The sequence below is a fragment of the Macaca mulatta genome, chromosome 10 (assembly GCF_049350105.2).
Source record: "Macaca mulatta isolate MMU2019108-1 chromosome 10, T2T-MMU8v2.0, whole genome shotgun sequence".
Taxonomy (NCBI): Eukaryota; Metazoa; Chordata; class Mammalia; order Primates; family Cercopithecidae; genus Macaca; species Macaca mulatta.
Window position 1 is genome coordinate 68,140,342 of NC_133415.1, and position 27,729 is coordinate 68,168,070.

Consider the following 27,729-nt stretch of genomic DNA (forward strand, 5'->3'; position numbering starts at 1 on the left):
CAAAAGTGTCTTGGTTTTGCACATATTTTGAAAAAGTGATTCCACTTTTAGAAAGGTATTTTAAAAAATGAGGATGATGCCAATATTTAACTACAAAGATGATTTTTTAAAATTATTATTTATAAGCAAATAGAGAAATAATTTACAGAAATGATTCCTAAGTTCTATAGTATGGTTTTGAGTAAACCTTGGGTCTATTAAAATTAAGTTATGGAAGAAGTCATAATGACATGAAAAATATGTTCATGATTTATGTTAAATGATATACAGCAAGTTATAAGACTAATTTCTCGCTGTTTGCATTTTCCATTTCTAAAGATCAGAAGGATAAGCAACAATTGGTAATTCATCTCCAGATTACAGGACAGAAAATAGTTTGTATTTTTTTCTTTTTGCTTATCTGTTTTTCACTATAAACCTGTCTTACTTTTGTGATAAGAAGTTTTACATATTTTTCAAAGATGATCACAAAAGTTGAACTACTTACTTTTAAAATTGTAACAAGAAATAAACATGGATATTAAAAAATGTATGATGCTTGGTGTACATATCTAGTAGATTTTCATTTATATTACTATTCCTTATATTTGGAATTGGTACATTAGTATGTTTGCACATGACAAAACTGAAGCAGAAAAAGGTTAAACAGCATGCACAAAGCCACACAGTGTTAAGGTGGTTGTGACAAGATTAGAGACCATTTCTTACAATAACAAACCTAGCACTTCCTCCCCTTTACCATAGATGCTTTTGTCTCTGTTGACCTCATTGTTAGACAATTGCTACCTTTCTCAGAAATTCACCACCCCTCTCTTTAAGCTTCTATCTTCCAATCATTATTCTGACATAGCAAGAGGAAAAAAGACCTTCACAGCTCATGACACCATGTGCTTCATTATTATTCTTGGAAAACTGATGACCAGAGAGGAGAAGAGAAGAGGAAGGAAAGAGGACATGTGGATATGCCATATGATTGGAGGAATTCTAGCTTTTCAGGAGCTCTAGTCCTACTAATGCAAATGGATAATATGTGGCTTTTTTAGCAGACAAGTAGCTTCAAACAATTGTCCATATTTTCAGGATTGCTAAGGGAAGAAGCATTACACAGTGGAAAGGGTTTGAGCTCAGACATACCCAACTATGTGACTTTGGCCAATTTACTGACTTTCCTTTAGCCTTTGTCCACTACTATCTCAATAAAAGAAGGTGATGAATCCATGGCATGGGTGTTGTTGAAAGGGCAGTCTCTTAAGTCATAAACTGAGTTAATCCTTCTTAAATATGGAATCTATCCTATTTCGCATTCAAGGACTTACTCTTAAGCCCAATCGCATAATACATTAGCAAGAGTGTCAAAATTTCTCAGTCAGGGCTTCACAAATTAGATATAAGCATCATACTTTACTTCACAATTTTTCCAATCTGAACTGCCATTCTCCCTCTATGTTGCTTACCCAACACCAGACATGAACTTCTCTACCCTTGTTCGTTCCTTAAAGATCACTGGAAGTGCCACATTCTTCATGAAAACTGTCCCAATCAATCTGGTCCTCATACACATTTGCCTCTGAATTCCTGGGTGCTATGACCGTATCAGTATTATACTTGATTATTTGCTAATACTGTTTTCCAACTGTTCTACATGACATGTGCCCTTCAGGACTATTATAAGAATAATATCTTAAATGTAGCAGTCTTGGGAACATAGTAGGCATATAATAAATATGTGGCAACTGATAGAGAATGAATGATAATGGATGAGATAAATTTATAAAATCAGTGTAAAGGGAGGAAGCAGAATACATAATGTGAGTACTTTCTCTTGTTTGCTTTTAAAGATCTAAGACTTTTAAAAGTGAAATTCAGGAAAAATTTTAAATACTGCCTGGGTAAAATTTTAAAGTATTGTGCCCATTTATCAGAGAAGTAATTTTTAATTTTTGAGAATTTTAAATGTTAATTTTTCATTTTTATTTATTATTTATTTATTTATTTTTGAGATGGAGTCTCGTTCTGTCACCCAGACTGGAGTGCAATAGTGTTATCTTGGCTCACTGCAACCTCCACCTCTCGGGTTCAAGCAATTCTGCCTCAGCATCCCAAGTAGCTGGGACTACAGACGCCCGCCACCACGCCTAGCCAGTTTTTGTATTTTTAGTAGAGACTGGGTTTCACCATATTGCCAGGCTGGTCTCAAACTCCTGACCTTATGATCCACCTACCTCGGCATCCCAAAGTGCTGGGATTACAGGCGTGAACCACTGTGCCCAGCCAAGTTTTGAAAATTTTGATAAATACATAAAAAGCAGTGCTATACCCTTGTCTAGCTGTGTTAACAATACTTAGAGTTTCTAGGAAAAACTGACTTTTTACCTGAAACTATGGTTAAATATTCTCTCTGTCTTAATCTGTTTTGTGCTGCTACAGACTACCCCAGACTAGGTAATATATAATGAACAGAAATGTGTTCGCTCACACTTTTGGAGACCGAGGAGCCAAATATCAAAGTGCTGGCATCTGGTGAAGGTCTTTCTGCTACATCATCACATGGTAGAAGACATCACAAAGTGGAAGGCAAAGGGCAAGAGGCTGAACTCACCCTTTTATAATGACACCAGTCCCTCCCATGAGGCTAGAGCTGTCATGGCCTATCACTCTTGAAGGTCTTACCTCTTAAAACTGTTACAATGGCAATTAAATTTCAACATGAGTTTTGGAGGAGATACACATTCCAACCATAGCAGTTTCAGTCTAGTCTCATGGTACTTTTTATTTACATTAATAAACACCTACGATATGTTTAGAATTTTTCCAGATTCTGAAAGGGCAATGGAATATTAGGAATAGTATCTGTTCTCCACAAACTTATTTTTTCATTGATGAGACCAAGATAAAAAGGTCAGACAATAATAATAATATAAAACCCAACTAAAGTTGCGTTGCAGGAGTGTGTATAATTTAGACAGAAATAAATGGCAGAAATTCATGATTGGGAAAATAAATGAAAGACATATTCATATCAATAACATTTATTACATGTTTGGAAGACTATAAGCAGGTCAAAATAAATGAAATGTGGTTGAGAAGTTTCTTGATTTGTTTTGTTTAAAAATTATAGGCATGCCTTTAAGATATTAAAAATTATTATCAAAATATGAGTTTGGAATTTTCTTTATCATGATTATGCAAAGCTAGACTTTCCCAGTGCTATCTATATCTAAGAAGGTAAAATGCATGTAACCTAAATGTGTTTACATACTCAAGTGAAGTGAATTAATAACATGTCTGCCAATAGTTGAGAAATAAAATGTATGCACGTTAGCTAGACATTGAAATATGTTAAATATTCAAGAAGTTCCCAAGATATAATTCTCAAACTTGACTTAGGGGTTTACTTTACCATCCATATGCTTTTATGTTATATACAATACAAAAAGAAAATCTGTATTTAAGACCAAAAAACATCTCCAGTAAAGTTTATAATTTATAAACTTATAATCCCTAGGGATTCAGTTTACCTAGTTCTAACTATAAAACACTTGTTATTCATGTTATATGTCTACTATTTTGCAAGCTCATTTTTAAGGCATTCAAACTTCTTGCAGTTTTATAAGGTTTATTATTTTATGTTGTACCAGATAGATGCCCCAAATATTAGTAGGTAAAATAGCTCATTTTTGTTTTGTTTTGTTTTGTTTTGTTTTGAGACGGAATCTCCCTCTGTTGCCCAGGCTGGAGTGCAGTGGCGCGATCTCGGCTCACTGCAAGCTCCACCTCCCAGGTTCACACCATTCTCCTGCCTCAGCCTCCCGAGTAGCTGGGACTACAGGCACCTGCCACCGCACCCGGCTAATTTTTTGTACCTTTAGTAGAGACAGGTTTCACCATGTTAGCCAGGCTGGTCTCGATCTCCTGACCTCGTGATCTGCCCGCCTCAGCCTCCCAAAGTGCTGGGATTACAGGCGTGAGCCGCTGTGACTGGCCCCAAATAGCTCATTATTTTACTATTTATATCAAGAACATTGGGAATGTTTTAGCCTTTTTTCTATTAATTTTTTAAACATAGTTTTAAAATTATTTTCGAAAACATAAACGGAATTTTTCATCTTAAATACAATCTTCCTCTTATAAACAGGTGTCAGGTTTGGGATGAGCACATGCATATCCTGGAATTGATTTTCCTATCTGATTAGCTTTCCCAGCATTGCTATATATATATGTTAATCACATTTAAGTAAAGTTGACATGGGTATTGTGTATATGTTATATAAATTTCAAAGCTGGAAACAAAATTGACAAATGTAATTGTTTTTATGGTTAAAAAACTAAAGAGATTAGAGCTGGGCATAGTGGTTTATACCTATAATCCCAAAGACTTGGGAAACTGAGGCAGGAGAATTACTTGAGCCCAAGAGTTCAAGTCAAGCCTGGGCAACATGGTAAGACCATGTTTCTAAAGAACAAATAAACAAATAAAATTAGCTGGGCATGTGGGGGTGTGCCTGTAGTCTCAGCCACCCAGGAAGTTGAAACAGGAGGATTCCTTGAGCCCCAGGAGTTCGAGGCTGCAGTGAGCTATGATCAGTACCATTGTGCTACTGCACTCCAGTCTAGATGACAGAGTATGACCCTGACTCTGAAAAACAAATTTAAAAAAGATTAGTTGGTAGGTTTTTCAGTCATAGGTGATTTCACTGTGACCAGTTACTATGCAGATAATGATAAGGGATTGAAGGTATCTAAAGTTCAAACATATTTTGTGAGCTCACAAGGAAAGTTTATCAACCAATGGTCACCAAACTAATGATAAAAAAATGAAAAGTATTAGCCAAAGAAGCAATGAACCTTGCTTAAGGTATACAAAGAAAATAATAAGTGAATTTGTTCCTCACTGCTCTGTATACTAGCCTTTAGTTCTACACTTCTATTAGATATATAAAACCTATGTAATGATCATATTTTCTGAGGTTATTTCTATAGATTCATGAGCAGTAATAGATAAATGATACCAGGAGTGGGGTGGTGCCAGGAGGACCTGGAGAGTAGGGGCTAGGTGGCAGGTGTATGTGGCTAACGAAGGTCAAAATATAGAAATCTGTGGGTACAGAGTGAATGGAGAGGGTACAAAACCAGAAGTCTGGACTAGGAGGGTCATAAATCCAGGAAGCCAGAGGCCAGGCTGAGGGTACATGTTCCAAATCCAGCTTGATAGTTACTTATGGGTAAAGCATTAGCAGTCAAAACACTGTAAAATAACCCCAATCCAAAGGCAAAGACTGCCGCGATGGCCTGAGTGGTAAGAGACAGTACTAGTAGACGGAGCCTCTCAACCTCTGCACTATCGCCATTTGATGCTGAATAATTATCTGTTGGAGAGTTGTGGAGGGTGTTATACTGTGCATTGTGGAATGCTTAGCAGCATCCCTGGCCTCTAATCACTAGAGGACAGTAACCTCTCCCCTCCTTCAGTTGTGAAAAACAAAAATGCCTCAGAATGTCCCCAGGAGGGCAAAATTGCTCCTAGTTGAGAATCAGTGCAGAAAACAAAGGTCAGTTTTCCCTAAAGGGAGGAGGGGAAGAGGGTTTACCATGATACGTCTCAAGCTTAAACAAGATTCTTTAATATCATTATAAACCGTATGTTCTTTATTGTTATTATGAGGAAAGTTAACATCTTTCAGTTCTCTAGTAGGACTAAGACTCTAGTTAAAAAAAATGACTTACACATTCTAGATCGGGAATTGTCTTTTCTTTTCTTTTTTTAATTTTTTACATCTAGTGAAAACTGCACACAATAAATTCTACACACTGAAAAAATATAAGCCTTTTTATGTAAAGAACAAAGAGATTTCTGAGTTGAATCATACAAATATTATTTGCTGTAGGCCATGTAATGGTGCACTGTAAGTATAAATTATTTGCAACCAAAGTGTATGACAATTCCATAAAGCTGCCACACTCTACTTTCAAATAATACTTCTGGAAGGAAAAAGTCAAATGTGCTTTACCCCACAGCCAGATATAAAACTGTTGAAAAAAATTTGTTGCTGGTTTCTTTCCCTGGAGTTTCTTAATGCATTTCTACAATGGGCAATATTATGCGCTGGACTGTGCCCTGTGAATTTTTATGTTGAAGGCCTAACCCTCATATCTTACAATATGACTGTATTTGGAGATAGGACCTTTAAGAGCTAATTAAATTAAAATAAGGTAATTAGAGTAGGTTCTAATCCCATTTGACTGGCATCCTTATACAAAGAGAAAGATGCAGCACAAATGACTCAGAGGGAAGGTCATTTGAAAGTACAGTGAGAAGACAGCCATCTACAAGCCAAGGAGCGAGGTCTCAGAAGAAATTAATCTTGCCTCCACTTGGCCTTGAACTTCTAGCCTTCAGAATAATCAGAAAATGTATTTCTGTAGTTTAAGTCACCCGCTCTGTGGTACTTTGTTTTTGGAGACCTGGCAAACTAATATAAGCAATTTTCCATCTTCTCCTGTAGATGTGCTATAAAGGCCTTTGGGCTTCTCCTTCCCCGCTTAACTTCTCATCGGCAGGTAACAGCACCACAGTACTTCTATGATGTGAATAGAATTCAATTTCGAGATGAATGATAAAAGTACTAATTTAACTCACATTAGAAAAGTTTCCATGAAGGTATTTATAGGTACTAGAGGAAAGAGAAGTGTGGCCCCTCTGAAAAATGATGGGCAGCCGATGAAATGGGACTTTCCCAATACTCTAAATACAGCCTGGAAGTTGATCTCAGCCTTCTCTAAAGATGCTCTGAGAAAATGAACCTATTATCACTTTGGCAATGACAGATGCCATTCTCAGTTTTAAAATACAGCTCTGTTGCTTCCTAGCTGAATCCTCGTTTTTCATGCCTAAAACATAGGGTATCATAAATTTGTTTAATATGGTTGCTGCCTTGGCATCCATTTTTTTTTCTTTTTTTCCTTTTGGTTTTAAAATCTCTACAATATTTATTTACCTATTTATTTATTTACTTCTTTATTTATATTTTTTGTAGATGGGGTCTTGCTTTGTCACCCAGGCTAGAGTTCAGCAGTGCAGTCATAGCCAACTGTGCCTCAAACCCCTGAGCTCAAGTGATTCTCCCACCTCAGCCTCCTGAGTAGCTGGGACTATAGGCATGCACCACCAATCCCAGCTAATTTGTATTTTTATTTTTTTTGTAGAGACAAGTTCTTACTATGTCGCCCAGGCTAGCCTCAAATTCCTGGATTCAAGCAATCCTCCTTCTACAGGTATGAGTCACTGTGCGCCTGGCCAGCATCCATTCTTAGGCCTAACAGAAGTTGTTTGAAAGCCAGTTGTATCCTGTCACCTTTGGCCTACTAAAACTTCCCTCCCTGTGTGATTGTTTGTGATATGTTCCACTTGTTCCTCATCCAGCTGACCCCAAACCCAATACACTCCACAACTGCTGATCATGGTAAAAATCTAATAGTGTCAGAATCATCGAAGTAAGTTCCTGCTTCCTGAGTGTTTTCTTTAAACTAGCCAATCCACAACCCCCATGGGAAAGCCTAAGGGGTGGTGCATACGGACCTAATAAAGACAGTCCCCAGGTGCTCGCTCTCTCTTGCTCCCCCCTTGCTGGCTGGGCTCCCTGCCACCTCCAGGCTTCCTGTTGGTCTCCTGTGGGCATCCCTCACCTGTCTACCTGTGAGTAATAAATGCCTTCTGTTTTGGGCATTTTAGTTCTACTTCCTCACTGTGTCTCCCCTGACACACATATCCTAACTTTTCCCCCAACCCTTTTCAAAGCTCTCCTAGAGAGTGGCTATCCTGGCTTACGGCCATTCTCAAGAGAGAGAAACCATAAGACCAAATTAGAAAAAACCCTAACAATGGAACCACAGCACAGGGTTAATACAGTGCCTCCTTTCTTAGAGTGATCATGAAGATTAATGATTTACCCATGTAAAGAAAGGAACGCTAATCGAAAGCAATTAAAAAATGTTTGCATTATTAGTAACCATTATTATTATGTTTTTATTTAATATATTAATTATGATTATTATTAACCATTATTATATTTAAAGATCATATAGTTATGAATTAAACACAAGTTCAAATTAATGACAGGTGAAGTATATTATCTATATTAGTAGTCACATTCCATTATACATCACCCTTATTTCATGTTGCATATTTAGAATTTTCAAATACCTAATGCTTCAACATTGCAGAAATACTCCACAATTTTTGAGGATTTTTACATTTAGTTTAAAATGTACTTACTATTGTAAATATGGACTGACAATAATTTCCTGAGCACCATGTGTTTCAAAGCATTGATGTGAGATTGAGGATGACTTTATTATTTCACTTGCTCATGTACTGCAATGCATTTTAAAATTTATTTAAAGTAGCAATTTTTCAAACAATAATTTGTTTGCATAATTATTAATATATTACACTCCTAAAACTGTCTCATTTTCTTTTAATTTTGCAGTGTGCTTTTTGACTCTGCATCATTGGAAATACCTGCTGATAGAAACATTTGTTTCAATATCAATAGATCATAATTATGCAATTATTTTTTATCTTATGTTAGTATGGCTTCCTGCAGACATTTTTTAGAAGACATGAGAATGAATATGATGTCATTATTTCCGAACATCTCAAGGAGTCTAAAATTTATAAAATCTTATCAATTATGACGTAATACTGACAAGACATGAGAATATTTGCTTCATACATCATAGGAAGTCACATTTAAAAATATAATTAACATTTACTTTTAATAGTACTTAAAAATACAGGCACCAGTCAGCTCAATATTGTTATAAAGCAAGTCAAAAGAAAAAATGGAACAAGGACATTGAAACAAAAAAGTCATCAGATTACAGCAAGAAAAATTTATTTAATTCAACTCGGCTCAACAACTACTTATCAAATAGCTGTTAAGTGCGTCCACTCTGAAGAACACTGAGATGCGTGAAAAAAATGAAGAAAGGAGAAAGGAGAAGGGAGAGGAGGAGGAAGAGAAAGAAGAGGAGGAGAAAAAGATTATAACCACAGTCCAGTTCATTATCACATGGGAATCTGAGGAATTTACATTATGTTTCAGTTCGAGAAATACTTTAGTAAAAGCCTTAAATTAAATGCACTTAGCAGATTCACCTTTCAATTATAAAATGTAGAATTCCTATTTCAGCTTAAATCTCAAATGTTAGAGAAGGCCTGATTTTTTATCCCTCATTTCTCAAAAAAGGCTCCTTACAATATATCTCTCCATGAAGAGAAGAAACAGAAGCATCCCTTGAGAGGAAATACAGCATTACACTTGAGAGCAAAGACTATGGAACATGATGGCCCAAGTTCAAGTCTCTTTTATCACATGATGAACCGAACCATTGGCCCGCGTTCTCAGTGGTTCTGTGTACCTATATCCTTCTTTTCTAAAAAGAAGTGTGAATGACTGCTATTCTCAGACTGCCCTAGAAGTGCTGCTATAGGCATTGAAATTTGGAGTGAGAAACTGGGGAAGGAATAGGGATGGAATGCAGCAACAGTTTGAATTCTGACTATGAATATCAATGGGCTTACAATTTCCAACAATGGTATTTAACAGGGTAGATGCAGGCATGGGGCCCGGCAAACTTACAAGTTGGAGAAGGAATCACAGATCATGTAATTTAGGGCCAGGGGAAGCATCTTTAGAAATCATTTATTAATAATTAGCCCCTCAGTTTTGATGTGAAGCACTGAGACCCAAGAGATGAACTGACTTCCCCAAGACAACACAGTAACCTCTGGGGGTAAGAGTTCCACAGCCTAGATTTTCTGTCACCTTGTTCAGTTCTTAAAAACTATGATACAAGTTGGCAGGGGTGACGGTATGTAATAGTCCTGAAGATGAAAAACAATAGGAATAGAAGTGATGGCTCACTTCTTCAATCCTCAATTTGAAAGGAAACAAGAAGTAGCTTTACTCACCTACAGAGAAAAATTCACTCATTTTCTTTTTGTAGATTTTGAAGTCAACTTCTAAGAAGACACAGAAAATGATCCGATCCACCTAGAGGCAAAAGATAAACACTCAAAGTGAAAACAAAAAAATGGCAACTGTCCTCCCAGAACGTCGTCTTAGAACAAAAACAAATGGAAAGGCCTCATACAGATTTTTGGTTCTATACTGCTATCTACATCATAGCATTGAGTGAAGTTCAAGGATGTGTATAAGGATGTGACTGTGTGTGTGTGTGTGTGTGTGTGTGTGTGTGTGTGTACTCTGTATATAAATAAACCTATGGGCTCTTTGTTGGAAAGATGCTATATAAATCAAATAAGAAATAATAAATGACAATAAGCCACTTTGCAGCAAGCTATAAATAAGATCTGAGATTCCGACAGGATAGCTAGATTTTATGTCCTATAAAACAGCCACATGAGAGGCATACAGCAGAATGACAATAAAGTATGTCAGTAAACAAAGAGCTCTTTGTCCTACTCTTCCTAGACAAATATATTTATCAAACCTGTTAGTATTTGAACAAGGCCTAAAAAGCTTCCATGTAGCTTAATTGGCATGAAGCCACTTGCTTTTAGTTTAACACACTTGGAAATGCAACAGAAACAAAAAGTAACTAGTTGACAGTGACACAAGGTCAACATAACATTTAATTGTGTAGCTATTACTGAATAAGTAAATGCCACCTCAAAAGTAAAATGTATGCATAGTCCCTTTTTTGTTTTGAGAGAACTTCTGTGTGTAAAGAGTTTCTTGGAAACATTCAGAGAGCAATACAGTAAACGGAGAAGAGACATGGAATATACATGATAGCTCACATATATCTGATTAAATCAGTGACTTAATTTTATGTACTAGAAATAAATACCCCTGTAGTTATTTTGTTTTAACAACATAAAAAAAAATTGAAAATCACTCACTGGCAAGTTGCATAGAACATCAAATGAGGTGTTTCTCATGGCAGTAGGAAATGGAAGTGGGTGTGTACGTGGCAGGACAAGAAAGAACCCCAATGGAAGTCACCCACCTAACCTCCCTGCTCTCCTAGCCTACGTGATACAGATCTCACTAGTAAGACAGTTCCCAGTAGAAAAGGAGATCGTAATTATTCTCACTTCTGTATCTGCGATTGTTGACTTTTTCCCCCCAGGCTTTACATGATCAGAATATTTCTAAAGTCAACCAATCGATCAAAAATCAAAACAAGAAAATTTGACTTAATGCAGATACGAGAAGACCAGGCTGAACGGTGTCATTCCTACACATTTCCCCCATACTTTAAATCATTTAATATAAATTATGAAATTTGTTTAACACTCATGTTTCTTGCGTGTGTATAAATATATGTGTGAGTGTGTATGAGTGTGTGTGTATGAGTGTGTGTGTTTGTGTGTGTGTGGGTAAATGGCAATGTTATTCTCTGCTAAATGTACTTTTGTTTGTTTGTTTGTTTGTTTGAGATGGAGTCTTGCTCTGTCACCCAGGTTGGAGTGCAGTGGCGCGATCTCAGCTCACTGCCACTTCCGCCTCCCGGGTTCAGGTGATTCTCTTGCCTCAGTCTCCCGAGTAGCTGGGACTACAGGTGCGAGCCACCACACTCAGCTAATTTTTTGTATTTTTAGTAGAGACAGAGTTTCACCGTGTTAGCCAGGATGGTCTCGATCTCCTGACCTCGTGATCTGCCTGCCTCGGCCATGCAGCCCATATACAGATATTTCAAATATTAGAGGGAACTATAATCTGCCTTTTAGCATATTAGGCTCTGTTACCATGGAAATGATTTAGGTCCAAAACTCAGCAGCCTAATTTATTTTCCCAGAAAAAAAAAAAAAGGTGGGGCGGAGGGTGACAATGAAACACTTTTAGTTTAAATTAATTGTGTGGCCCAATTCTCTGCCCTTACCCTTAGGCATAGCACGAAAAATGTCTTGGAAGCAAGGTGAATCCGAGAATTAGCCTTATTCACTAAGTACTTATTATGTATGTATATGTGTATGTATTTATATAAGTGTGCACAAACATATTCTCTGGGGTTATTGTTGAACAAGAGCTCATTTAGTTGACAAGCTCTGTGTTTATGAACACACCATGCATACTATCAGTGCTTGTGGCACACTGTGTCTTCCAAGATGGCATGCAATGCGCTTTCCATCCCACAGTTCTTCTCACAATGTAATAATGATACTCCCTTCATTGGGAAATGGGATCCACAGTTATTCTTTGAGCAACACAGCTTTGAGCTGCACACGTCTACTTATATGTGGATTTTTTTCAGTAAAATTAAGCAGAGCATGCCTGCCTCTTCTGCTTCCTCTTCCACTTCCTCCACCTCTACCACCCCTGAGAAAGTATACCTACCCCCCTTCCTCCTCCTCCTCAGCCCACTCAACGTGAAGACAATAAAGATGAAGACCTTTATGATGATCCACTTCCATCTCATGAACAGTAAATATATTTTCTCTTCCTTATGGTTTTCTTAGTAACATTTTCTTTCTCTAGCTTACTTTATTGTAAGAATACAGCATAGAACACATGTAACATACAAAATATGTGTTAATCAATCTTCTATGTTATCTGTAAGGCTTCTAGTCAATAGTAGGCTATTAGCAGTTAAGTACCTGGGGAGTCAAAAGTTATACATGGATTTTTGACTGCATTGGGGATAGTCACCACTTACCCTCACATTGTTCAAGGGTCAACTGTTCTACCTCTTGAATCTGAGAGGCCTATGACTATGGTAGAAATGATGCTATATAACTTTGCAATCCATGTGACAAAAGGTGATACAGTTTGTGCCTGGTCTTCTTGGGAGGCTCGCTCTTGTACCCAACAACCATGCCATGAGGAAGCAGAGACACTATATGGATCCAACTATCCTCACTGAAAGTAGGTAGACTTTAGATTATTTCAACTCCAGGCCTTTGAGCCATCCCAGCTAATGTCACATCAGCAGAGATAGGTCATTCCTGCTAAACGCTGATTTCAAATTCATGAGCTAACCGTCAAAATACATAACTAGAAATCTGATATTCTTTTAGCTTCTCCCTGTAACTGCTTTTCCAGAATCTCTTGTTTTTCCAGCTATGTAGTACTTGACTCCTACTGAAAAGCCCAGACTGAATACATAAAAAAGGAGTCACAGTGGGATGAGGAGAAAGTCTAATTGTTACATGGCTGAGAGACTGGAAATCTGACTTGCGCAAAGGAAAAAGGGCCCAGATGCCCCATACTAGCCCCAGATAAATTTCATGAGAACCTACAAGAATGCCTTGCTATTGAGGTCCAGGAGCATGATATCATTTTTTTTCTCTTTTTTTTTTTTTTTTTTTGAGATGGAGTCTCTCTATGTCACCCAGGCTGAAGTGCAGTGGCGCGATCTCGGCTCATTGCAAGCTCTGCCTCCTGGGTTCATGCCATTCTCCTGCTTCAGCCTCCTGAGTAGCTGGGACTACAGGTACCCACCACCACACTCGGCTAATGTTTTTTATTTTTAGTAGAGACGGGTTTCACTGTGTTAGCCAGGATGGTCTCGATCTCCTGACCTCGTGATCCTCCCACCTTGGCCTCCCAAAGTGCTGGGATTACAGGCGTGAGCCACTGCGCCCGGCCTCCTGGTTTCATTTTTTAAAATGTTAGGCAGTAAAATAATTGTGTGAAATAGTGGTTCTTGAGAGATTGTGTTCGTTCATTTATTCATCAGATATTAAGTGATCACTTCCAATTTGTTGCGCCTAGCCTATATGCCATTCACTTATAGAAAACATGAGTCCAGAAATCGAGTGATTTTTTTTCCCCAAGGCCGAAGCAATCAATTAAGGCAAAAACTCAGGTGTCTTCGCTTTTAGGATTTATTTTTAAATTTTTAAATACATTAGAGATGGAGTCTTGCTATGTTGCCAGGATGGACTCAAATTTCTAGGCTTAAGCAAACCTCCTGAGTGGCTTGGACTATAGGAAGATAGTGTATGAATCTCACATCCAGAGTTTGTTTGTTTGTTTCTTCTGTGATATCACCTAGAGAGACACACACAGAATTGAGTTTCTAGGCCTGTCACTAGCTCTGTTACATCAGACAAGCCATTATCCCTCCTCACCCTGGTTTTTACATCTTTCTAAAGAAAAGATGGAATTATCTCATCTCTATCGTTTTTTGTTGTTGTTGTTGTTGTTGTTTTTGCTTTCTATGCCTCTGTTACAGTCTATGTCAAAAGTTAGTTAAGCTTAAGTTATATTTCTCTGAATGGTTCTGGATTAGGGCTGGCCACAGAGAAATGTCCCTGAGATTCACAGGGCGGAAGTGCAGTCAGAGACTTTATGTGAGGAAGGTGGTGCAGGGCTTGGGCAGGTCACGCACGCCGTTGCTCATCACATGGATGTGGAGTAGCAGCTGGCCCCACAGCTTCTCCAGTTCTTGATGGTTCTTCTGCCACACGTTCTTGGAGCCAGGCTGGGCACACATGAAGTTCTGCAGCGAGAGCACTGGCTCCTTCGGCAGGACATCGCAGCTTTGAGGTTCCAATCAGTGAGAGACCGATACACGGGCCTGTGCATCTCTGCGGATTCCAGTTTTCCCTTGTGACTTTCATTTGTCTTTGTTCTCTCCTGCTTTGCATGCAGCTTTCCTATTGACAACTTCCTCTTTATCATCTGCCCTGCTGACATACTTCTGGCCCTGTTCGGATGGAGAGGCAAGGGACTTGCATAGACATCTTCACTAGCTCCATTCCATGGGCCCCGGTTAGAAGCTTTTCTATTCAGTCAGTCATCCCCTTGTGGAATGTTGCTTTCCCAGTTTCTCCCACAACTGTACAAGGTCTAATCCCGGCAATAAATCTGTTACCCCATATCATTCAAGGATTCTGCTTCTCTGACTTAACTCCAACTAATGTAATCTTCAATATCATTTTAGTGAATATTATGTAGAGAAGAGCAATGAAGTACAAAGAATAACAATGTTCCTTGTTAGAGGTGTGCAACCTGTCAAGGCTTCTCAAATTCCAATTACTTCTTTTTCAATGGACTTTTGTTGGTCCTGGCCCATCTTCTTGGTTAACTTCCTAAAGTTTCCACCCCCTCTTGTAATTAAAGCAACTTTGTATATGTAAAATAACTTACTCTTTTTTTTTTTTTTTTGAGATGGAGTCTCACTCTGTCGCCTAAGCTGGATTGCAGTGGCACAATCTCAGCTCACTGCAACCTCCACTTCCCGGGTTCAAGTGATTCTCCTGCCTCAGCCTCCTAAGTAGCTAGGGTTACAGGCACACACCACCACACCTGGCTAATTTTTGTATTTTTAGTAGAGACGGGGTTTCACTATGTTGATCAGGCTGGTCTCGAACTCCTGACCTCGTGATCCACCCGCCTCGGCCTCCCAAAGTGCTGGGATTACAGGCGTGAGCCACCATGCCCGGCCAATAACTTACTCTTTTATGAACACGTTGTCAATAAACTCAGATGATTCCCTAGTCTAAAATGTAATCGAAAATAATACAAAAAACAACATTAATATTTTTTAGAACAACTTGACAGTTCACTTTGTGTCTTAAACTGGAACCTCATGAAGAATCAGGTGGAACTCATCTTTGCATCACCAGTGCACAGTATAGGATCTGACACATAATAGGAGCTCTGTAAATATCCACAGAGTAAATGTTAGACAAACAGATTTGACTAAAATGTAGGTATGTGGCAGATAGTTTTAAGGGTTACTTAGTTCTAGAACCAAAAAAAATAAGATATTTCGGAGGACTTTCCTTTAAGTTTGCCAGAAGAGCTGAGAACAGAAATATAGAGAAACCTGGATGGTTTTGCAAAGCACTGTCCAGAAAAGAAAAAGAAAAGCACTATTTAAAGGGCATGAGGCATTATTGTCACCAACTGTCATCTTATCCAATGATACTATGTTGACTACAATGGCTCTTCAGCCCAGTTTTCATATAGAGTACTTAATAGTTTCACGGTAGCAACAATGATGCCCTCTAAACTAGGATGTATTAAAAACTAACAGCTTTTTAAAATGAAAAGACAATATCAAGTATTGGCAAAGATATAGACAGACAGGAACTTTCATAGACTGCTTTTGAGAATAAAAATTGGAAACCTCTTTGGAAAATTATTTGGCAGTACATACTAAATTAGCTGAATATGTACATGTCTTATAACCTAGCAATTTCACTCCTACATAGATACCTAGTAGAACCTACAAATATATTCACCAAAAGACACACACCAGAATGTTCATAGCAGCACTATTTGCAATATCTCCAAATTGGAAGCTACTTAAATATCCATAAGTGATAGAATGGATAAATAAATTATGATCTACTCATATAATGGAATATTAAAAACCAATGAGAACAAAAAATGTATAACTATACAAAATAATATAAGCAAATCTCACAAGCATAATGTTGTATAAGAGAACCCAGAAAAAAAAGAGGACACACTGGATGATTCCATTTTTATCAAGTCCAAAAACCTTATAGAAATAGGCAAAATCATCGATGGAGTTAGAAGTTAATGTAACAATTACCCTGGGGTGGAGGGTTGGTGCAAAGAGACCTAGGGAAATGCCTGGGATCCTGGTTTTTTGATCTGGATGCTGGCCCCCTGGATGTGTTCAGTTAGTGAAAATTCATCAAGCTATGCACTCAGGAACTGTGTTCTTTTCTCTATGTTATACTTCAATAAGAAATTTTTTAAAGGTTGAAAGTCCTATGTTACAGCTGTCTTGGTCAACAATCAAAAATCTATTTTTGTTGACTTCAGGGTCGAAAAAAGTCCTTTACAAGCTGACCTCCTAAAGGTAATCTCTCTATGTATTTTCACTGAAGCCAACTGTAGCTCACCCATCGAGGCATAAAGGAGTAAAGATGTATGTCTTTCACCAAGATATCTATTAATCCACAGTTGGGGGTTTCCTACCCCATAAATGTGATGACATATGTTCCATTAATCTTTTCCAGCATCATATCCACTGCCCCTGAAGAGGGTGACACAGCAAAGCAGGTTTGGAGTATCTGCAGCCAACCTCCATTTTTCGCAGCTACCAGTCATAGGGCAGCTGACACAGCCAAGATTATCCTGTGTTCAGTGATATGGGGAGAATGAATGGATTCTGATGAATGTAATTTGCTTCCCCAACAACCAACATTTAGAGATCTGGTGTGATGCAAGTGCTGCTTTAACTGAGGACTGATGGAGGGCTATCCTGGGTAAATATAGCCTGAGGGACAGCTGGGCTGAAGTCCCAGCCTTCATAAAAGAGAAATCAACAATCTCACCAGTGCAGAGTTGGATATGGGATGATTTCATAAATTAGTGGCTGCTGCTAATAAGTGAATTAAATGTCAAGGCTAAAGTATCAAATTTGTAGAAAGACAGGTTTTGAGAGGGGGGAGGACCAGGATAAGTGAAGTTTCCTCAGTACTCAGAGTAACTCAAGGATACACAGAGCAGCAAAGGGAAGCGGTCACTACGGATTAATTAAGAACAGGAAGTTGGGGTGTCTGGGTCCTAGTCCCTCCTCTCTCACCAAGTGAAGCAAAAGAGAACAATCTGCTCTTTTTCCAGCATGTCAGTTTTCTGCTGCTACATGACAAATTGCCACAGATTTAATGGCTTAAAAAAACAACACTTTATTATCTCACAGTTTCACAGTTGGCTGAAAGTCCAGGTCCAACCTAATTGGGTCCTCTGCTTTGAGCCTCAAAAGCTGCAGTCAAAAGCTTGGAATCTTCCTCCAAGTGCATTTGAGCTTTTGACAGAATTTGATCCCTTGCAGTTGCAGGACTGAGGTCGCCATTTTCTTGCTAGGTGTTGACCAGGGATGGCTTTTATCTTCTAGAAGCCACCTGCATTTCCTTGCCATATGATCCCCAAAGCAGTTCACGACATGAGCGCTCTCTTTCTTCCAGGCCAGCAAGAGTGTGCCTCTATCACTTTCTCCACCTCCCACCTCTACGTTCCTTCTAAGAGCCCACCTAATTAGGTCAAGTCCTCCTGTTTGTAACTAGCCAGACTGATTCAATACCTTTATTCCCTCTGTGGAAATCTCTTTTCCTAATCAACAGAGTGACTATCCCATCATATTTGAAGGCTCTACATACCCTGAAGGGGAGAAAACTGAACAAGGTGTGCACACCTAGGGGCGGTCATATTGGCATCTTGGAGGCTGTTTTGAACTTCAGCCTCCCACACCCAGTTCCCTCCATGTAACCAGCTGCCTGTGTCCCTACTTGACTTTACCATTTACCAGTGACCTTGAACAAGTTACTTAAGTTTTGTAAGTCTCAGTCTGCTCCTCTCTAAAATGGAGACATTGACCTGTGGGGGTTAGTGCCTTAAAACACACCTACTAATTAGCTCACAGTTCTGTAAGTCTAAAGTCTGACATTGCATGACTGGGTTCTGTCTATTCAGGGTGTTACAGGCTAAAATCAAGGTGTCAGCTGAATTGAGCCCTTGTCTGGAGGCTCAGGAGAGAAATCCACTTCTAAGCTCCTTTTTGTTGGTGGTAGAATTCAGTTCCTTGCTGTTGCAGGATGGGGGTCTTCATTTCCTTTCTGGTTGACAGCTGGAGGTCACTCTCAGCTCCTAGAGGCCTCCTGAATTCCTTGCCATGTTTCTGCCTCCCTCCTCAAGCCAGCAAAGGCATGTCAACTCCTTCTCAATGTTGAGTCTCTGACTTCCTCCATATTTGCTCCAAATTTAAAGAACTCATGTGATGAAGTTAGGCCCACCTGGATAATCTCCCTATTTTAAGATTTGAGACCTTAGTTAGGTCTTCAAAATCCCTTAGCAGTATTATGGTTTGGAAAATTGGGAGGTCTGTATACACCATGAGTTCAGAATCTAGAAGATCATCTTAGAATCCTGCCTGCCACCGTTGATTATAATGACCACATAGAAATTCTACATAAAGTCCTCAGCAAAGGGCCTGACATAGAGTAAATGCTCCATAAACATCAGTTGCTTGTTTGCATAGTTATTATTCATAAGGTACCTAAAACACCTACCCTGGTGCTGGCATGAAGATAAAATCAGTGTTCACTTGGTGAGTCCTTTATTTCCACCCTGACCTTCTAAGCCAGGTTAAGACGAGGTGCAGCCAGATGAGAATATCGGGGGCACTTTTTCTGTCTGTTATAGTGAAAATCATTTTATTATTACTACTATTATTATTATTTTAGAGACAGAATCTCATGCTGTCCTTCTGGCTGGAGTGCAGTGGTGCAAACACAGCTCACTGCAGCCTAAAACTCCTGAGCTCAAGGATTCCTCCCTCCTCAACCTCCTGAGTAGCTGGGTCTACAGGTGTGTGCCACACCATGCCTGGCTAATTTTTAAAAATTATTTGTAGAGACAGAGTCTTGCTATGTTGCCCAGGCTGGTTATGAGAAATTCTATCTTAAAAGAAACATTCCTGAAAATAGCCCATAGTATATACAAGCAGCTCTGTTTTTGTCTGGTCATATCAGCCAATGAGACAAAGGAGAAACAGGTAAGCTGATAGTGGAGATGGTGTAACAGAAAAAAGATTTCACAAGACCTCATAGGAGTCCCTATTCTGAGATTTTAATATCCTTGTCAAGTGTCACCGAATATCATTGTTTTGCTTCTTGAAGGTATTCAGTATGTTCACACTTGTGCACACCCCCACAGAACCTGCTACTTCAATCTCCAGATCACAGAATGGGAAAATTTTTCTCCCCACGTTCCCGGAGATGTTTGGGTGAGTTGGAAAACATTGATAATCCATAAACTCTCAAAGGGCATTTTTGCATTTTAAAATTGCTTCTACGTGCATAAAAAGGATCCTTTATTTTGGGGGGCTTTTTTGCAAAGCCCGTACATCTGTCATTACTCTGTGGCAGTACAATTCAGAGGCTTCCTGGTTTGTTTTGATAAATTGCTCTTTTGGACTCTTCTTCAACTCAATAAGAAAAATGGCCATGCATCTGAGGAGCCAAGAGTTATTTTGGCTTGAGCTGGAGGCTCATTCACACAAGTTAATTTCTGAGCCTGCCTCATATTGATCAAAATGGACACTTTCACAAACGACACATCTGTCGTGGTCCTTGAAGCTGCTCCATATGCTTAGCGTGGAACAGACGCGTGCACACACACACAGGCTTAGGGCCTGCCGTTCTAAATTCTAGCACAGCAAGCATGACCTGTTCTGCCCTTGTATCCAAAGAGATGATCCTGGGAGAGACTGAGGAGAAATGCCAGTCAACGATAGAAAACGGGCTTTCTTTTCACGATTAAAGAGGAAGCTGCGGTGTGCTCCTGGTGGCTGCCCCTCCCTTCAGGACAATGCACATCATCCTTCCCTTGCTGGAGGTGCTGGTGACTGACAGCTCCAAGGAGTGGCTCTCAGAGGACTGTGCTCTGCTGAAGCAGGCACCTCACCCACGCTGCTTCTCTCTTCCTAAAGTCAGCCTGCAGCCGATGACTGACTCATGCCGCAGCCTGAAGGCCCAGCTCCCTTCCCTCAAATTGATGCAGCTCTGAAGGCATTTGTTCTGGGCAGAAGTGTGTCTCCCCAAATTCAGTCATTAAAGTCCTAACCCCCAGTACCTCAGAATGTGACTGTATTTGAAGATAGAGTTTTGAAAGAAGTAATGCAGTAAAATGAGGTCACGGGGATAGGCTCTAATCCCATGTAATAGATGTTCTCATCAGAAGAGGAGGTTTGGACAGACATGCACAAAGGGAAGACCATGTAAAGGCACAGGGGGAAGACGGCCATCTGCCAGCCAAGGAGAGAAACCTCAGAAGAAATGTACCCTGCTGACACCTTCATATTTGCCTTCTAGCCTCCAGAGCTATGAGAAAATAAATTTCTGTTATTCAAGCTACCCAGTCTGTGGTACTTTATGATGGCAGCCTGAGTAGACTAAGACCTTTTCATATATCCTCCAGTTGGCTACACTGATTGCAAGGTGGATAAATGCCCGCTCCTGAGCCCCTGTTGGGATCAACCAAAGCCTTGGCTGTGACCGGATCACAGTTCAACTTCTCCCAACCCTGCTTCTCATATGCTTCCTCTCTACCCAGGTATGAATCAGGAACACGATCCAATAAACTTCCTACTTATAATTCCCCTCTCAGTCTACTTCCTTGGAAACTTGACCTATGACAACAACCCCCTGTTTTTGACCATCTGAATTATTTTCTTCCTATGCCCACTTTTTCCATCATTTCCAAATGTTCCGAGTGGCAGCAGCCAATCACACATGAAGCTGGCCACCTGAGCTCTGTCCAACAGTGACTGCTACCCGCTCCTTGCTTACTAGTAATTTCAGGAGTGACCATATTTGGCAGTTGGCTGACCAGTGGTAAGAAGTCAGGACTTATTTTGTAAAAGAGCATTCAAAGTCAATATACGCTATACATGTAACCCTAACAAAGTGACAGCAGATTTGTTGAGATTGGGGCCCCATCTGACACTCACCATTGGGAAACATGTCTCTCAAAGTTCTCTGTGGACTCTGTTCTAAGGACGGGAAACTGGCTCTGAGGGCAACTGTGCAGTGACTGCCATTAGCAGTGAGGGTAAATCTCACACGGCCAAAGTCATCCAGAGCCAAGACACATCTCTGCAAATGTCTATCTTGCCTAATGCTAGGTAGATCCTTCTGGAGAAGACTTACAGATTGCCTTCTATGTGAGAAATGGATTACTTGTTGGTTTGTTAGCAAATCCATAGAAGATAAGCAGGCCCACACAGTCTGGAGGTGTGACAGCACTGAGGTGCCCTGCTCAGGTCCCCATGGGTCTAAGTAGTAAGTGTGAGCCAGATAATGGCCAAGCACCTGCACTTCTTCGCCTGAGGGCTTTCATAGTGCTGGCAGGCTCTGAGCAAAGATCTAGTGAGTTGGAGTTTGGAAAATTAATGCCTGTCACCCTGGCAGCCTCAACCAAAGACTGACAAGAGTTGATGTTTAAATCCCCCTGTTCGATCACCCCTGAGGGAGAGATCCCAGAGTTCTCCAGAGGGATAAACGCCTGGTTGCCCAGGGTAGTGCTCTTGGGGGCATGCTGTGTGTCAGCTCTCCTCACCTCTGCATGGTCCACAGATAATCTACCTGCACTCTAATCCTTGTCTTAGGTTCTGCTTTTGGGAGAATCCAAATCAACAGGTGAGGAGAAAATTAGTCAGATATCCACTTCATCTCTCAACATTCAGCCTATCAAGTGTTAATTCAATGTAATTCATCTTCTTACTCTGATAAGGTACAGGCTCCTGCCTATACTTTGTCATCACTCCCGTGGTGCCCTCGGTACCCTTATACGAAGAAGACAATGCCAGGAATAGGTCTCCTGACTCAAACCTCTCCCTCACCATCTAGGCTGTGACATGAAATTACCCTTCCAACCATTGAGCCATTGTTTATCCAGCACACATGCAGCGCTCATGTCTCCTCCAACCCAGCTGCAAACCCCTATTGTCTATTTCATCCTCCTGCTTCTCAGAAAGCTCTGCTTCCTCTTTCTTTTATTTGATTAAGAACATCTGCACAGGTGGTTCAGAGACAAAAGTTAATAATTACTTTCTTTGTTGCAGTAATTAAAAATTTCAAGGAAGAATTGTCATTCATTGCTGCTTATGAGGTTGCCCAGAGAGGATAGTGCTTTATAAAGCCAACACATCATGACTTTCAAAAGATGCCATCACTGGGAGGAACAAAAATCTCTACTCAAAATGAGAATGCTATGCCAAGTCACAAGGTGGCTCTGCAACCTGGTCACGATGCTTGAAGGAATGGGGCCCACTGCATAACCGTGCAATCGTCCTGTGCCTTATCATTTTCTCAACATTTCCATTAGCATCTGACGTGCACCGCAGATGTCATTTACAGTTCAAAGGAAGCTGATTAACATATCTTCCAAAAGAGCATTTTTGTGAGGACAAAAGCTGTTTTTCTCAAGCTGATGTCCCTCCCACTCCTGCAAGAAAGAATCTTTTTGTTCAAAAGGCAAACCTCAAGAGAACAATCTCCCTTGAGTAATTTTCCATAGGTTCATGTCCTCTACAATGTGAAACAGAAAACCAAAAGCATTCTGGTGGCAGCAGTGCTGTGTGTGTCAGCATGTGTGTGCGTGTGTGCATATAAAAGAAAAGAAAGAAAATGGTGAGTTACATCTGTGCCTCTCCTATTAGCCACCCCATCCTCTTCCAAACCTTTGATTGTCACTTTATATCTTTATGAACTTGTAGCTATTTCATATCATCTCCCTCTTTAAATGCCAGATAGAGGAACGTGTCCCTCAACTAGACTGTAGATCCCTGGAAGAGACACCCCTTCTTAGTCATCTTTCCACCTTGCAATCAGTGTAGCAACTGGAGGATATAAGAAAAGGTCTGTCATATCTCTCCACTGTATCAATGGGCTCTGAGTGACCTAATTATGACTACTAACTGACTTAGGGACCCCAAAAAGAAAGACCATTTGAGGAAAGAGGTAGAAACATGGACCCCCTGGCTTTCTCTCTGAGGAAGAAATAGCCTTTCCTCTCCTCCCTCTTACCCTCTGTAGGTTGTCCATCCTCCACAACATTGTCTGCTTCATATTTTGAAAATTGAACTCACAACTTCCAGTGGTCTTATCAATTACTTAAGTGCTTTTCAAATGCTTATCTGCAAATACTCCTGAGAGCTACTGAGTCCCCCTCGGGAACCTGGGATGATACCCAAAATGCCCCCTACAAAATTTTATTTAATTTTGGGTTTTGCCACATGGTCTTTTAGTAATGTAGTATCTATAATATTCATGCTCGGCTGTATATAAAAACAATGTTTTTCTTCCTAATTGTTACTAATCCTTGATGAAGATGACCCCTGCTTGTACAGTGACTTTGGCCTCTCTCTGGCACACTGCACCAGATCCTGCACGGGGGCTGGGAATCCATTCCAGGCAGAAAATCATGACGTAGTGGCATGGAGCCAGAATGCATGGTGTATTGGTACATTTGCATGGTTGGGGGCGGGGGGAAGAGAGAGAGAGAGAGAGAGAGAGAGAGAGACAGATTCAGATGTTTCAAGATATTTTAACTTCCAAAGGAATTTCTCCTTCAGCTATTATAGTCTTAAGGTAAAATTCAGTCTTATAAACTTTACATTTTAAAACAACATTTATTATGAATATCAAAATCTTCTCAAGGGAATGGGAAGGGAAAGAAAACAATTAATAGTTATTGAACACTTCTCTGCTACACTCTGAGGTATTCGGTTCCTATGTGTAAGGTAAAGCCACACTGAACACTACCTGAGAAAAAACAATTATGATACTAATTTTGTAGTAAGACAGTCTTTTTTACCCTTTTAAGCACAATGAACAATTAAAACAATGACAAAAGAATAACCAAATAAAAACAAAAACGTAAAAAGAAGGAAGAGAAAACTATAGCAGAGAAATGTCAACTGCATGTCAACCTTTTCTCACTGGGGGCATACGGAAAAAGGAACACTAACAGTCAGCTATCCACTAAGATTATTTTAATAGAGGGTAATAGAATGATGGCTTTCTGAAAACAGCCAACAGATGTCCCACCCATTATACTAATCTTGTTATATAACGTCTGCTGCTGTAATCCCTTAAAAATTTATTTTCTAAACTCGATTCTGCTCCAGCATCTGTGACACTAAATGCTGCAGTGGCTGTTTCCTGGTTTTCACTGATGTTTCCAATGCCAGTTACAGGTCAAAATTTAAGGCCAGTCAAAATAAAGCCTTGGTTTGCATTTCAGCAGGAAAACGATGCTTTATTTGCATTTGTGCTGTATCCAATAATGTTTTATCCAACCATCTTTCAGCAGGAGCAGAAGTGTCCAAATTGCAAAGATATGCAAGTGGAATTGGCATATTGGCACAATTTAGAGTAACCACTCAATTGCTTAGAGAGATACATTCCTAAAATAATACTGCCAAAAGTCCACTCTAAACCATCTACCTTAAGTATGCATTTGTTCCACGGGCTTAGCCGAATGATTTATTCATTAAAAACAAACCAATCCTCTATGTTATACTTTTGTAAAGGTTGAGGAGAAGAAAGCTAAACTTTAATTCTGTGAACAGTTGTAAAAAATATTTGGAAAGATTCACTGATGATGCATTCATTGAAAAACTTTAACAAGGATTCCACTTTTTTCTATATAATTTAATTTCTGAGTTGTGAAACAGATACATTCTGGAAAACAAATTATTTAAAATGTACCTAGATCCTAAATTACATCTTTGGGAAACTGGATGTGAATAAACCATATATATATACATTTTAACTATGTCAAGGTCCACTTTAGAAAAAGCTATTGTTTTTAAGGAGTTATTTTGTTGTTTTTCTCTTGATGCTGAGGGTCTCGCTGCTACCATGTTGGGTCACCATATGTTCTAGTCGTGTGGCAGCCTGGATGTTTTCTATCTCAGCAGCTTTGACCTTTCACCATGCTTTTTCTCTAGCCAGTGGGTGTGAGTTTGTTAACAGGATGGCTCTAGACTGCATGAGCCATGGCTTACGTAAAGCTTCTTATGGCATATTCTTGATACTGCTTAGTCATGGAAAAACCATTTTTTCCCTTTGGTGTCCAACCAGGAAATTCCTTTGTTCTGCCAAAAACGGACTAAAGCCACAACATCATTGCCACCCACAGTGAAAATGCAGTAGAAAGAAAAGTCAGGATAACTAGATGAGAGAAAATCGCTGCTGTCTCAAGTCAATAAAAGTGTGCGATGCCTTCATTTTGTAGACTACATTGGAGGGGTGGGGCAAACTAACACAGGAATCAATTGAAAAGAACTAATTAAAGCAACTAACGAAAGTCTGTGACATCCCAGGCAGTCTAGTGTGGGACAAAATCAGTGAGGGAACCTATGAGATTATTTCACAATGTTTACCATGAAGTATCCTCAAAGGCTGAATATTCTAAATGGGGACCCTTCCACACTCCAGTTTATGGAGGATAGCCTGAGAAGTTCTGGTCAATTGCAAAGTTTCCTTAAACATACATCTTATATTTTAAAACTGCATTCCATATTTTACAATTCTACCCAATTATTTATATGTTTATATCTATGTTAGGATAAAAAGTGTTTCTTCCCCTAAATATTTATATAAAATTGAAACTCCTAGAAGAAATAGCATTTTTACTCTCTGACTTCAAGTCTACCCAGTCCATGTGGAAAACCTGTTTTAGACAGGCCATGTGGCTTAAAAAAAGATGTTCTGTTTTGTGGGAGAGGGGGTCCGGATCAAGAGAAAAGGCTTAAATTTCATCGGTCACAATTTTGTGTGTGGGATTGGCCACTTTCAGTGAATCACTTAACTTCTCTAAACTCAGTGTTTTCATCAGTTAAATAGGGCTAATAATAGACCAATACTGTAGGGTAGGGTTTTCTAGAATATTCAAAGAAATTATGTGTGTGAAGTAATTATCACATAACAACTGTTGAAAATATGGTGGCTATCACTCTTATCAAGGTTTAATTTGGTCTGCATGCAAAACTATTATTGGACATGTTTAGGTTGCTGTGCTTACTGAAATTGAAGGCCAAGATAAAATTTTGTGAATTCTTAATACACTTATCTAGTTTACTCCCATTCATGGTGGCCTCTTTCCTTTGTACTTTGACAGGAGGTTACTGCCACAAGTAAGATTATTCCTTGCTATGCTGCTTTCCATGACTCAGTTCCTTGATCAAGGTGAGCCCAGTAGAGAAAGGCACTACATCTTCTACATCTTCATCCCGCCCAAAGCCAGTTTTCAAACTGTAGTGAGCAGAAATCTTCTAGGGTGCTCAGCAAACATCCTAGTTACTGACTCTCTTCATAGATAGAACTCTCAACATAGAGAGTTGTGTGTTTGAAGTGGTGCTGAGAATCAGAAGTTTTAAGGAGTATTCCTCAGTCCTGGACATTTTTATGAAGGTGGTCAGAGATTCTTCAAGTGATCTTATAAGAATAGCAGTCATTGGAATTAGGATCTGCCTTAATCCAGCATGACCTCAACTTTACTAATTATATCTACAAAGGCTTTGTTCCAAATAGGGTCACATTCTGAGATGTCAGTACGCATGAATTTAGGAGGAACATACTCTTCAACTCAGTGTACCTCCCAAACCTTGACTTTGAGAGCCGTTGTTTCACCAACTAGAGTATGGTGTGAAAGAGTGCCATGGAGTGTGATGTCACTTATGAATCTTCTAGGTAATTGTTAATTACTGTTTAATGTAATTTTCATAAAATAACCTTCTTGCAACATATTTTAATGCTTTCTGTAAAAAGGCTATCCTTCATCATGATATTTCTGATAAAAAAATCTGCTGCTGGCATGTATCCTGGTGTTTAATGGGGCATTTTTTACTGCCTTGCAGTTTTCCTTATCCTTTTACGTGCCATTGTGTATCAAATATAGAGCTGACACTCAATCAATATTGAGTTGAATGTATACATTTATTCTGCAAACAATGGTGGGGGTTAAGGAGGACACAGGATGTGTAAGACAGAAATTGTCTTGTTCTCCAGGAGACTTTCCTGGACAGAAAAGATAAGTCCCTTCATAAATAGTACAACATCAGGTGTACGGTGCAGTCTGGGAGCTTGCTTACAAATCCCACTGTCACCACTTACTAGTTGCATAATCTTGGGCAAGTTGCTTAACTTCACTAAAGCTCAGTTTTCATGTCCATAAAATGGGGATTACATGTTCAACTACCTCACTA

General features: G+C 39.4%; 1 protein-coding gene across 4 annotated transcripts in view; it reads right to left on the minus strand.

Annotated features, from left to right (window-relative positions):
• Positions 1–27,729, minus strand: part of MACROD2 (mono-ADP ribosylhydrolase 2) — a 2,066,868-nt gene that overhangs the window by 175,106 nt on the left and 1,864,033 nt on the right. For all 4 annotated transcript variants that reach the window (XM_028828674.2, XM_015149520.3, XM_028828673.2 and 1 more), the window contains exon 9: positions 9,974–10,055. In XM_028828674.2, coding sequence (XP_028684507.2) covers positions 9,974–10,055 — 82 coding nt within the window. The remainder of the gene's footprint in view (positions 1–9,973; positions 10,056–27,729) is intronic.